Genomic DNA, 12,948 nt, shown 5'->3' on the forward strand with positions numbered 1-12,948 from the left:
ATGGTGGCATCGATTTCGACTATGTAAAACCGGGACTAGGATTTTCAGGCTAACTTCAGGCTCACAGACTGAAATATCTGATTTTGCAGCTGTAGCTGAACACAAAATCTAATTTCGATTCAAAATCCCAGACACAATAAAAGAAACTATCACCATTTTGAAAAATCAGCTTGTCCGGACCAACAAGTACATGAGAGTGAGTGAGTGAGTTTGATTTTACGTTGATATTGATAACGATGAAGAAAGGTGACGTGCTTCAATTAATGTTATAGTGAGTGAGTAAGTGAGTGTAGATTGTTTTACGCCGCTTTTAGCAATATTCCAGCAATATCACGGACACCAGAAATGGGCTTCACACATTGTACCTATGTCGGGAATCGAACCCGGGTCTTCGGCGTGACGAGCGAACGCTTTAACCACTAGGCTACCCGACCGCCAAAACATGTATTCAATTTACCCCGTCTAACTTGAGACAGATTTTCTTACCTCCTTACATGGAAAATAGTGAATGTTGTTTGAATTGAATAGCATCCTAAATCAGATAAATTTCTATCATACGCACGCGCACGTGCACGTGCACGTGCACGCACACGCACACGCACACGCACACGCACACGCACGCACGCACTCATACAGACAGTGGTAGTCATAAGTTGATGATTTCTGATCTATGCTAGGGGATTGTACAACTGAAACGGTATGAGCCTGACCAGAATAATATTAAGAATAATATTTTTAATATTAATAATAATATTTAGAATAATATTTTTAATATTGATAATAATATTTAGAATAATATTTTAATATTAATAATAATATTGAGAACATTATTTTTAATATTAGTAATAATATTTAGAATAATATTTGTAATATTTAAAACACTGATTCTCAACATGCACCACAAAGGATCAAAGGTCTTGGGAAATCTATGTGAAATATTAATTCGTGCCAGGAAGAAGAAAATGATTCTAAGTCATACGTTCACGCTCGATTTACCAGGGATTAAAGGGGGGTTGAAGATCCCCACCACTGTCGTGAAACAAAGAGACAGCATGGGGATCTGGTGTTCAGGGGCCGGTTCCACAAAGCGAACTTAGCGTAAGGCGATCGTAACTCCAGTACTTTGACATAGACTTACGACGCTCGTAGCGCTTTGTGGAATGGGGCCCAGGCCGGTAGCCGGTATCGCTACTTATGATCTCAGTCACTTGTTTGCTTGTTTCTAGATGGAATAACACTGATGCTTCGTTACGTCGTTCCTCATTCACCTACTCAACTCGAATTCGCTTCATACTTAAACATTGGCAGACCCTACAGATAAAGGTATTTCTCTGACGGAGCATGTGGTCACTTAACGGCTGCACGAACTGCTCCCTTTTGTCTATTCAAAACCGCACGCGGGGACACGGTAAGTGATGTATCATTTATCATAGTCATAATGGGACCTCCGATGTCTTGTTTAATATAAGTGTATCCGCCTTCACCCCTGAACCCTACCGTCAGGCTGGGGCACTCGGTCAACGCGGCTGGCTTATGAATCCACATTCAACGTGTCCTGTACGCGCTATGAATAACAACACATTCGTCTAATGGATATGTGTGTGTTACATGATGTCGCATCGCACAGGGCATGCAATACGCTTCCTTGTTAAATCCGCAAATGGTATGCCTTTCACTCAAATGTATTTTTCCTGTTCAAATTGACGTGACCTCGTTCTTACAGCTACGACTATGTACCATGCTGTTAAATAGATTTACGCGTATACAGTCTTAGAGCAGAAAACATCAAGTCTCTGAAATGAAACTAAATACCGAACAAAAACGTTGTGAAATTATTTAATACAATGTAACAAAAAGGAGCCCAGAGACCCTCATTTTAAGAAACTGAGGAAATCTAGACTTGCCAACTTTTATAGACTTACTTGGGCTGTATTTGATATGTTTGTTTCAGGGTCTGTATGACAGACTCAAGTCTCACTTTGTGACAAGAGGCCATGGAGACAAGTACATTATGATAATGGACCTGAACAAAATACGCGAGGAAATGACATGAACATAAACCCAGACCTGTAATGTTTTCTTTTGTGTTATATAACTAGATAGCATGAAACTGAAACAGTAAATATTGCAACGGTTTAGCCTTCAGGTGCTTTTACGTTATATTTGGATATCCTATGACTGCCAAAGGATTAGCGAATGTAACTGGTTTGTGGGGATATACCGATATTCTGTAGGTTGTATTGTGGATATAGCAATATGTTCTGTAGCTTTTATTGTGAATATACCCGATATATATTTTGTAGGTTGTATTGTGGATATAGCGATATGTTCTGTAGCTTTTATTGTGAATATACCCGATATATATTTTGTAGGTTGATAGATAGATAGATAGATAGATCTTCTTTATTTCCTCCATTTCATGAAGAGTACAAGGTATACAGTGAAAGGACAACATCTATAGTATACATGTGCACACACACATACATATATATATTACATATATGTCAGAAGTAGTTCATAAAAAATATTATACATATGTATCGTATTGATTATTTGTGTTATTAGATGGACAATTAGCATGTGTTATTTACAAATGTACACTTGTTTACAATACATACATTGTTTAGTATAAGCAGCTTCGGATGACTTCATCCCACTTTTTTACTGCACCACCAATATTTATCATGCTCTCTGCCCATACATTGCAGTCTAATTCTACTTCAAGTTGTTCAGGTAACCCGCCAAGCAAAAAAGTCAGAAAGGTGTCATCGTCTGCCCAGATTCTCACAAATATTTTAACATCAAGCAAATCAATGATTTTATCAAATATGATATTTCTTTCTTCTAAATTCTTTTGACATGACATGAAAACGTGTTTCACTATATCATTCGCAACTGTTCCACAAATACATTCCTTTGATTCTATTGGCATTGAACCTAAGCGAACTAGTCTAGCTAAGGAAGTAAAATATTCTGGTCTATCGAGAGCAAGTTTCCATAATCTATGTTCTCGTCCAGATCGTATTGTTAGATATCTTGACAGAGATAATCTGCTCAGAAACGCATTGTTTAGTAATTGTTTTTCGTGTAGGTGAATCTTTTCTTTCACCAGTTTTGACCATAATCGTTTCTTGATGAAATTTGAACACATTATATAATCATTAACCTCGTCAGATAAATTATATTTGGAGACAAGATGTAGCATGCTAAAGATGAGTGATTTCGTGTCCCACTTGTTCTTATTAACTAGTGTTGTTTTATATCTAAACTGTCCAAGTCGGGCTAGAAAAATTTGTTTGAAAATATACATTAGGTTTGAATTACATAGCTTACCAAGGAGCAAAAGCTTTTGTTGATCAATGTATCCTTGTACTGATATAACACCAATTGTGTACCTCTCTATTTCTTTAGGCATACGCTTATTAAAACCCTGGATTTTCTTACAGAAATAGCGTTGAGTGATTTCTAGCATTTCATATTCCTTTAATGATAGTTTTCCCCACACATTACATCCATATAAGCCACAGGGTAATATCACTCGTTGCCAGATGCGCACGGCGGCTATAGGATTAAGTCCACCAAAGTACAGGCCAGAATCATGGTTTACATTTATCAATTTTCTGAGTTTTTCACATGCTAACCTCGTTCTTTCTACCGAAGTTTTAGCAGTACTTATGTACACTCCCGCATAGACAATTGCCTTTTGAACAGGTAATTTTATCTTACCAATGTAAAGATGTTCAGGCGACACTATTTTTTTACTACATCCAAAAGTTAGAACAGCACTTTTGAACAAATTGTATTTTAACTGCCACTTGTTACCATAATTTTCTGCAACGTTTAGGAGCATTTGAAGACCTGTTGTGTTACAGCTGATCAAGGTCGTGTCGTCTGCTAACAGTATTCCTGGGCATCGTCCCCATGGGAGACATAGTCCACAACCGGAATTGCTTAGTTCATGAAGCAAATCGTTTATATAAAGAGTAAAGAGCCATGCTGATATGACACGATATATGATATAGCGATATGTTCTGTAGCTTTTATTGTGAATATACCCGATATATATTTTGTAGGTTGTATTGTGGATATAGCGATATGTTCTGTAGCTTGTATTGTGAATATACCCGATTTATGTTCTACAGGTTGTATTGTGGATATACCCCATATATATCCTGTATGTTGCATTGTTGATATACCCGATATATTTTCTCAAGGCTGTATTGTGGATATACCCGATATATATTTTGTAGGTTGAATTGTGGATATACCCGATATATATCCTGTAGGTTGTAACGTTGATATACCCGATATATCTTCTGTAGGTTGTAGAATGGACATACCCGATATAGATGCTTTAAGTTGTAGTGTGGATATGTACGATATATGCTGTAGGCTGTATGTGTAGATATACCCGATATATATCATGTAGGTTCTGTCGACGGCGTTACGACACGCGAGATAAGATGACGGACCCCATGCGTCGCCTCCACATCGTAAACATCCGCTTGATGAGATGGTCAGCTACCCAGCTGTCCTGCCAGAGATAGCGGGCATAACCCGCTATAGCATCAGCAATAAATTCATAATCATGAGTATCTTATACTGACCGCACAGATAAATTGTTACAAGGAGACGCGCTATTATTTACGTATTCGTAAATATTCTCTGACGGTAATACTGTACCGTTCTCTGGCGAGAATGTCTCACAATGTGTGGGGCACTGAACGCAGGATGTTGCTACAACTATTCCGCATGGTATTAATTTGGTTTAACACGGCAGAGAAACACATTCTAACAAGGTTGTGTGAGGAGCTTAGTTAGATCATATTCCACGAGCTCAATAACAAGTGATATTTATGAAAGGTAATCGACTGTGACTTCAAAAAAACAAATAACGGTCCTATAATGTATTATAGGGGTTGGGCTGGGGTGAAATTAAGCAGGGGGTTATTGGGGCAGAGGGGGTGGTCGTGAAAAAAATAGACAGCTAAGGAGGAGTTGCTAAATCTGCTCACAACTACATGGGGGATGGAGGAGGCATGAAAAAATGACACCGTTCTATTTTGTTCAAATAAAAAAAGTATACAGTAGAATACGGATAGAGCGACCAAACGGATACAAGGAACTGTTACAAAATCCCCGATTTATCTCCTATTTTTGAGGGGGGATGGGGGGAGGGGGGGTGGCGGTCGGCAAAATATGATACAGTCCTAAGGCCAATTCCACCCCCAGCCTCCTCCCCTCTCTCCCTCCCTCCTCATACCACTTCTGTAAGAATTACCAGTGATACAGCTGTGATACCTATACAAACGACCAGCTATGATATCCGGATTGACGACCAACTGTGATACCCATATTGACGACCAGCTATGATATCCGGATTGACGACCGACTGTGAGTGATACCCATATTGAAGACCAGCTATGATATCCGGATTGACGACCGACTGTGATGTCCGGATTGACGACCAGCTATGATATCCGGATTGACGACCAACTGTGAGTGATACCCATATTGACGACCAGCTATGATATCCGGATTGACGACCAACTGTGAGTGATACCCATATTGACGACCAGCTATGATATCCGGATTGACGACCAACTGTGAGTGATACCCATATTGACGACCAGCTATGATATCCGGATTGACGACCAACTGTGATACCCATATTGACGACCAGCCATGATATCCGGATTGACGACCAACTGTGATACCCATATTGACGACCAGCTATGATATCCGGATTGACGACCAACTGTGAGAGATACCCATATTGACGACCAGCTATGATATCCGGATTGACGACCAACTGTGATACCCATATTGACGACCAGCTATGATATCCGGATTGACGACCAACTGTGATACCCATATTGACGACCAGCTATGATATCCGGATTGACTACCAACTGTGATACCCATATTGACGACCAGCTATGATATCCGGATTGACGACCAACTGTGAGTGATACCCATATTGACGACCAGCTATGATATCCGGATTGACGACCAACTGTGATGTCCGGATTGACGACCAGCTATGATATCCGGATTGACGACCAACTGTGATGTCCGGATTGACGACCAGTTTTGTACGTACAGATAAACACAATACAATATACTTGACCTGACATACACATGTGCGTCTTATACTATAGGTAGGACATGACAATTAACAGACACTCGTTGCCTGCACAGATCTGTACATGATTCACCGTGAAACACATACGGGTACAATGAGGATCACTTTCAAAGCAGCCACCACCTAACGCCACCTAGCCCAGTAACTCGATTAGTTTCGCCTTCTGTTTCTGAGATGTATAAGTTACGCAAGTCATCACGAAATACGTTTCGTGCCGAGCCTAGCCAACCTGATTCCTTTGCGCTAATCAATAGGGCCCTAATAACAAGTAGGTTAAATACGTATCGGTCTATATACACGTTGGTGTGATCACATATACCTGCATATACATATAACACTCAGCGAGAGAGCGGCTCCACCCTGTGGGAATTAATGCATTGTATGCGGGGATGACAACGGACGCGACAAATAAAATATTGTATAGTTTTGTGTTTGGCCACACAAGGAAACCAATATTCTTACTTTGGAATTGACACCTGTGACACGACTATTTGTTTACCTGGTCGTAAAGGAAGGCGGAAAGGTGAAATACCTTTATGCATATTTGAGTCTCAAAGTGATCGAAATAACGATTTACAACAAGATTTAGTACATAACAGGACTATCAACGAGGTATACAATCAAATAAGAACTATGACGTATGAAATAAATATATTATGAATACACAGAGTGCTTCAGATAGCGGGAGGGATCAGGTCATTGACCTTGACCACACATATGTGCCTCCCTTGTCCTTATGCTACTGAAGTCATCGTTACCCCAGGTACTGGGCCTTGGGCCCGTAATAACTAATGCTTGTCTATCAATTATGAAGAGTGGAGAAATGAAGGAATATAGAAAACTGTTCTGCCCATGAATGCTGCCATCATGTCGTCACGGCATTCTTACGTGACTACGTCAAACATGTTATTGACGTAATCAATCACAAGACAATCGACAAGTGGTTTCACGGTACGTATGATAAAGGCGGAGATAGGAATCAGTCGATATCTATAATTTGCTTTGTCAGCAATATTTATAAGATGACAGACCTTCATCTCTAAAGTTACAGCAACAAATATCCCCTAAGTTTGATAAAATAAAGACGAACTCAACACCTACACACCGATATGTATTTCAAGTTTGTATGTAATGTATGTTGCTGATGAAACTGTAACAACATACGTTATGTGGCACGTCGACGTTGTGTGGTCACATCAAATGATATTATTTTCCAAAGTGAGTGAGTGAGTGAGTTTGGTTTTACGCCGCTTTTAGCAATATTCCAGCAATATCACGGCGGGGGACACCAGAAATGGGCTTGACACATTGTACCCATGTCGGGAATCGAACTCGGGTCTTCGGCGTGACGAGCGAACGCTTTAACCACTAGGCTACCCGACCGCCCCTATTTTCCAAAGAATAACATGAAAAGTGCATGTGTATTAATAATGCACATGGTATGTGCGTATTTCTTTGGTACACTGCCCTTTATGAATGCATGTAGATAAGTTGACAATATGAATACCTTTGACCCAAAGATGATAAGTGTCATAATATATTCAGTATTTACACTATACCACGCGTGTATAACTGGATCTGTACAACTGACGTAAGCACGACAGTTGCCGTGTAGACTAACGAGTGTTATAATGGGCCTATGTGACTAGCGATATTGACATGTCGGTACTGAAATATGCGTAAAGTCCGCTCGATGTAACGCGGTACAAAGCCTACTTTTAGTTGACATTGACAACACTTGAATTCCTGAGTGATGTTATATACAAGTCGTATCACGATTGGTGACACAAGCATAATGTATGACGTTGTTACAAAATGAATATGGCATGTTTGTGTATAGGATAATGCAGATCAGACAATCACCAGTCTCCGCTGAGAGTTATGATACTGCTGAGTGTTTTGTTTAACACATGGGACATTTGATTCCACGACAGCAATACGGTTTTAATGTCATTTTGAAATATTGCAGGCAACAACACTCACACAACACGCGTTGAATGACGGCTGTACTACATTTCGCCGTTGTTTACATAAGCCATGACATGAGATGTATATTACACCACGAAATGTACACCCTCCGGATGGAAAAGGAATGACGACGAGGAAATGTGTGTCATCTATTGTCAACAACGCGCAGGAAGACCAGTGTGAGTAAAATACCTCCCCTTTTATTTAGAAGTGACATTTTAGATTAAGATAGACAAGACTAGGCACAACATTCGGCGCCAAGCTGAAAGAGAAAATATGACACTATGTTGACACTTAACATCCACCTACCTTTTTTGGTAACGTCCCATTCACTTTGGGTGGAGTTGACAGATCCTCATTTTCTTCAATTACGGTTTCCATGGTAACTGATTTCAGGTGAGAAGAGTAAGAACGCTTCCTGTTTGTGCACTGTGTACCTTGATGCAGTCTTTTCACATCTCCCCTCTCACCTGTAATTAACAGAACGCCACAGGTAACACGACTCCAAACAGTGTCCAGGTATATCGGATGACGAGAGAAAAATCCAGTTAAAAAAGACTTCTATTTGTCCAACGAGAGGAATGTACAGTACACTCTACTCCAGTACAAGTTAAGTGAAGGTCCGCTCCATAGTCGACAAATATTTCACTGATACCTGCGATAGACAGGTAAATGTAGCTAGCAGGTAGACAATCACATGAAGTACACACTAAGCCAGTAACAAGCACACGATAGTACCCCTATGGTGTTAGAGGGGCACAATTGCCGCACGCTCAAATACCTGGTATGATCGATCCAGTTTGAATGACAGTCAGAGGGCTTTGTGAGCTCGCGACTCACGGCAATCCACGTGACACTTGTACGGCTATTCGCCGCACGTCGAGCCTGACGTAGTGAGCTCCCGAGACGTATCACCGTCACCGGTCAGTTTCTTCTGGTAAGTTGTGAAGTGCCCACTGGCTGTGTAGGGGAAGCAGCTCTATGGTCACTGTTAAAGTTGGTACCTCGGCTTGTTAGAAGGCAGGGCGATATATTAACTGATTGTGTTGGGGCCGTATCAACAATTATTCGTCGAATATTTTTAATACCAAATCTGTTGCGTAGATTATTTTCAAATGATCACTTATGAAATCCATATGCATTTAGCAAAAATACCTACCTATTACTTTCAACACATATCGCATAAATATAGTGAAGTTAGATGTTGATCAATAAAGAAAATTTAAATATTGTTTGGGATGATCCCTTTGGACGTGATAACTCTAATCACCGACTAGATAAACTAACGGTATATTGCGCGCTCGTTTGTGAAAAGTGTTTACTTTTGAATAAAGATCATCGGCGTATCAGCAAACAACACAACGTCTCATCGTGTGAAGAGTCAAGTCTTCTTTAGTTATGGAAATAAGTTGTGTCAAGGACAAGACTGACATCAGCCGTATTAGTCATGGGTCTTAGCCACCTCGTCACTTTCAAGGAAGCAGAGTGCGTGCACATATATACAGTTACCCGGACAGAGTCACGACAAGTCACGTATTGCAAACCACGTGACCATTTTCCTGACCTAGGGTGCTGAAAGGGGAATGACCTCGTCATATTTTTTAAATCGAGTGGTCGCCGTCGCAAACGTTACTGTCGTCCGATGACGTCAGTACGAGCTCACCTAGACACAGGTATTGTAAACGCTGAGCTCTTCATAATCATCGTTCTTGTTGATGAGTAAACTCAATGCTTCGTTATCTCTTTGGAAATAGACCCGTGAAAATTCGGGATAGAATAGGTCTTCAGCAATCCATGCTTGCCGTTATAGGTGATTGTGTTCATCGTAAGAAGAGACTAACGGGATCGGGTGGTCAGGCTCGCTGACTTGGTTGATACATGTCATCGTATCCCAATTGCGTGGATCGATGCTCATGATATCAATCACTAGTTTGGCTGGTCCAGGCATGATTAGTTACAGACCGCCGTCATATAGCTGGAATATTGCAGCGTTAAACAACAAACAAATAATATATAATCTTTGGAAATAAGTGAAGATAATCTATACTGTCGCTGTCGTCAGCGCAAATGTCGATGTAATGTTTAAAAGCATCAGCCTATTTTTATTTATTGCTGTTGTGCGAAGCAATGGACAGACACGAATTGCCCATTTGTCTACGGTTAAAGCACCACTACTCGAATAAGAGGTCGCGTCTGATAGTCTTGCCAGGATCCGGAGGTCGTGGGTTTGGATGCTAGATGCGCTCGCTTGTGAGCCGAGTACTTCGAAACAGTGGGGAACCGCCATAGGACACGTGTACCTGGACATAGGGGGAACCGCCATAGGACACGTGTACCTGGACATAGGGGGGACCACCATAGGACACGTGTACCTGGACATGGGGGGAACCGCCATAGGACACGTGTACCTGGACATAGGGGGAACCGCCATAGGACACGTGTACCTGGACATAGGGGGAACCGCCATAGGACACGTGTACCTGGACATAGGGGGAACCGCCATAGGACACGTGTACCTGGACATAGGGGGAACCGCCATAGGACACGAGTACCTGGACATAGGGGTTAGCAGCCATGGGACACGTGTACCTGGACATAGGGGGAACCGCCATAGGACACGTGTACCTGGACATAGGGGGAACCGCCATAGGACACGAGTACCTGGACATAGGGGGTAGCAGCCATAGGACACGTGTACCTGGACATAGGGGGAACCGCCATAGGACACGAGTACCTGGACATAGGGGGAACCGCCATAGGACACGAGTACCTGGACATAGGGGGAACCGCCATAGGACACGAGTACCTGGACATAGGGAGTAGCAGCCATAGGACACGTGTACCTGGACATAGGGGGAACCGCCATAGGACACGTGTACCTGGACATAGGGGGAACCGCCATAGGACACGAGTACCTGGACATAGGGGTTAGCAGCCATGGGACACGAGTACCTGGACATAGGGAGGAACTGCCATGGGACACGAGTACCTGGACATAGGGGGAACCGCCATAGGACACGTGTACCTGGACATAGGGGGAACCGCCATAGGACACGTGTACCTGGACATAGGGGGAACCGCCATAGGACACGAGTACCTGGACATAGGGGGAACCGCCATAGGACACGAGTACCTGGACATAGGGGTTAGCAGCCATGGGACACGAGTACCTGGACATAGGGGGTAGCAGCCATGGGACACGTGTACCTGGACATAGGGAGGAACCGTCATGGGACACGAGTACCTGGACATAGGGGGTAGCAGCCATGGGACACGAGTACCTGGACATAGGGAGGAACCGTCATGGGACACGAGTACCTGGACATAGGGGGAACCGCCATAGGACACGTGTACCTGGACATAGGGGGAACCGCCATGGGACACGAGTACCTGGACATAGGGGGAACCGCCATAGGACACGTGTACCTGGACATAGGGGGAACCGCCATAGGACACGAGTACCTGGACATAGGGGGAACCGCCATAGGACACGAGTACCTGGACATAGGGGGAACCGCCATAGGACACGAGTACCTGGACATAGGGGGAACCGCCATAGGACACGAGTACCTGGACATAGGGGGAACCGCCATAGGACACGTGTACCTGGACATAGGGGGAACCGCCATAGGACACGAGTACCTGGACATAGGGGGAACCGCCATAGGACACGAGTACCTGGACATAGGGGTTAGCAGCCATGGGACACGAGTACCTGGACATAGGGAGGAACTGCCATGGGACACGAGTACCTGGACATAGGGGGAACCGCCATAGGACACGAGTACCTGGACATAGGGGGTAGCAGCCATGGGACACGAGTACCTGGACATAGGGGGTAGCAGCCATGGGACACGAGTACCTGGACAAAGGGGGTAGCAGCCATGGGACACGAGTACCTGGACATAGGGAGGAACCGTCATGGGACACGAGTACCTGGACATAGGGAGGAACTGCCATGGGACACGAGTACCTGGACATAGGGGGAACCGCCATGGGACACGAGTACCTGGACATAGGGGGTAGCAGCCATGGGACACGAGTACCTGGACATAGGGGGAACCGCCATGGGACACGAGTACCTGGACATAGGGAGGAACCGTCATGGGACACGAGTACCTAGACATAGGGAGGAACTGCCACGGGACACGAGTACCTGGACATAGGGGGTAGCAGCCATGGGGCACGAGTACCTGGACATAGGGGGTAGCAGCCATGGGACACGAGTACCTAGACATAGGGAGGAACCGTCATGGGACACGAGTACCTGGACATAGGGAGGAACTGCCATGGGACACGAGTACCTGGACATAGGGGGAACCGCCACGGGACACGAGTACCTGGACATAGGGGGTAGCAGCCATGGGGCACGAGTACCTGGACATAGGGGGTAGCAGCCATGGGGCACGAGTACCTGGACATAGGGAGGAACCGTCATGGGACACGAGTACCTGGACATAGGGGGAACCGCCACGGGACACGAGTACCTGGACATAGGGGGAACCGCCATAGGACACGAGTACCTGGACATAGGGGGAACCGCCACGGGACACGAGTACCTGGACATAGGGGGAACCGCCATAGGACACGTGTACCTGGACAAAGGGGGAACCGCCATAGGACACGTGTACCTGGACATAGGGGGAACCGCCATAGGACACGAGTACCTGGACATAGGGGGAACCGCAATAGGACACGTGTACCTGGACATAGGGGGAACCGCCACGGGACACGTGTACCTGGACATAGGGGGAACCGCAATAGGACACGAGTACCTGGACATAGGGGGAACCGTCATGGGACACGTGTACCTGGACATAGGGAGGAACCGTCAT

At 44.1% G+C, this 12,948-nt stretch overlaps 1 protein-coding gene across 1 annotated transcript in view; it reads right to left on the reverse strand.

Moving 5' to 3' along the window:
- LOC124150117 (high affinity cAMP-specific and IBMX-insensitive 3',5'-cyclic phosphodiesterase 8B-like) overlaps nucleotides 1–12,948 on the reverse strand; it is a 263,092-nt gene that overhangs the window by 222,940 nt on the left and 27,204 nt on the right. Inside the window, exon 2 of the mRNA XM_048392389.1 lies at nucleotides 8,423–8,583. Coding sequence (XP_048248346.1) covers nucleotides 8,423–8,583 — 161 coding nt within the window. The remainder of the gene's footprint in view (nucleotides 1–8,422; nucleotides 8,584–12,948) is intronic.

Source organism: Haliotis rufescens, unplaced genomic scaffold (assembly GCF_023055435.1).
Source record: "Haliotis rufescens isolate VD_foot unplaced genomic scaffold, xgHalRufe1.0.p SCAF_1, whole genome shotgun sequence".
Taxonomy (NCBI): Eukaryota; Metazoa; Mollusca; class Gastropoda; order Lepetellida; family Haliotidae; genus Haliotis; species Haliotis rufescens.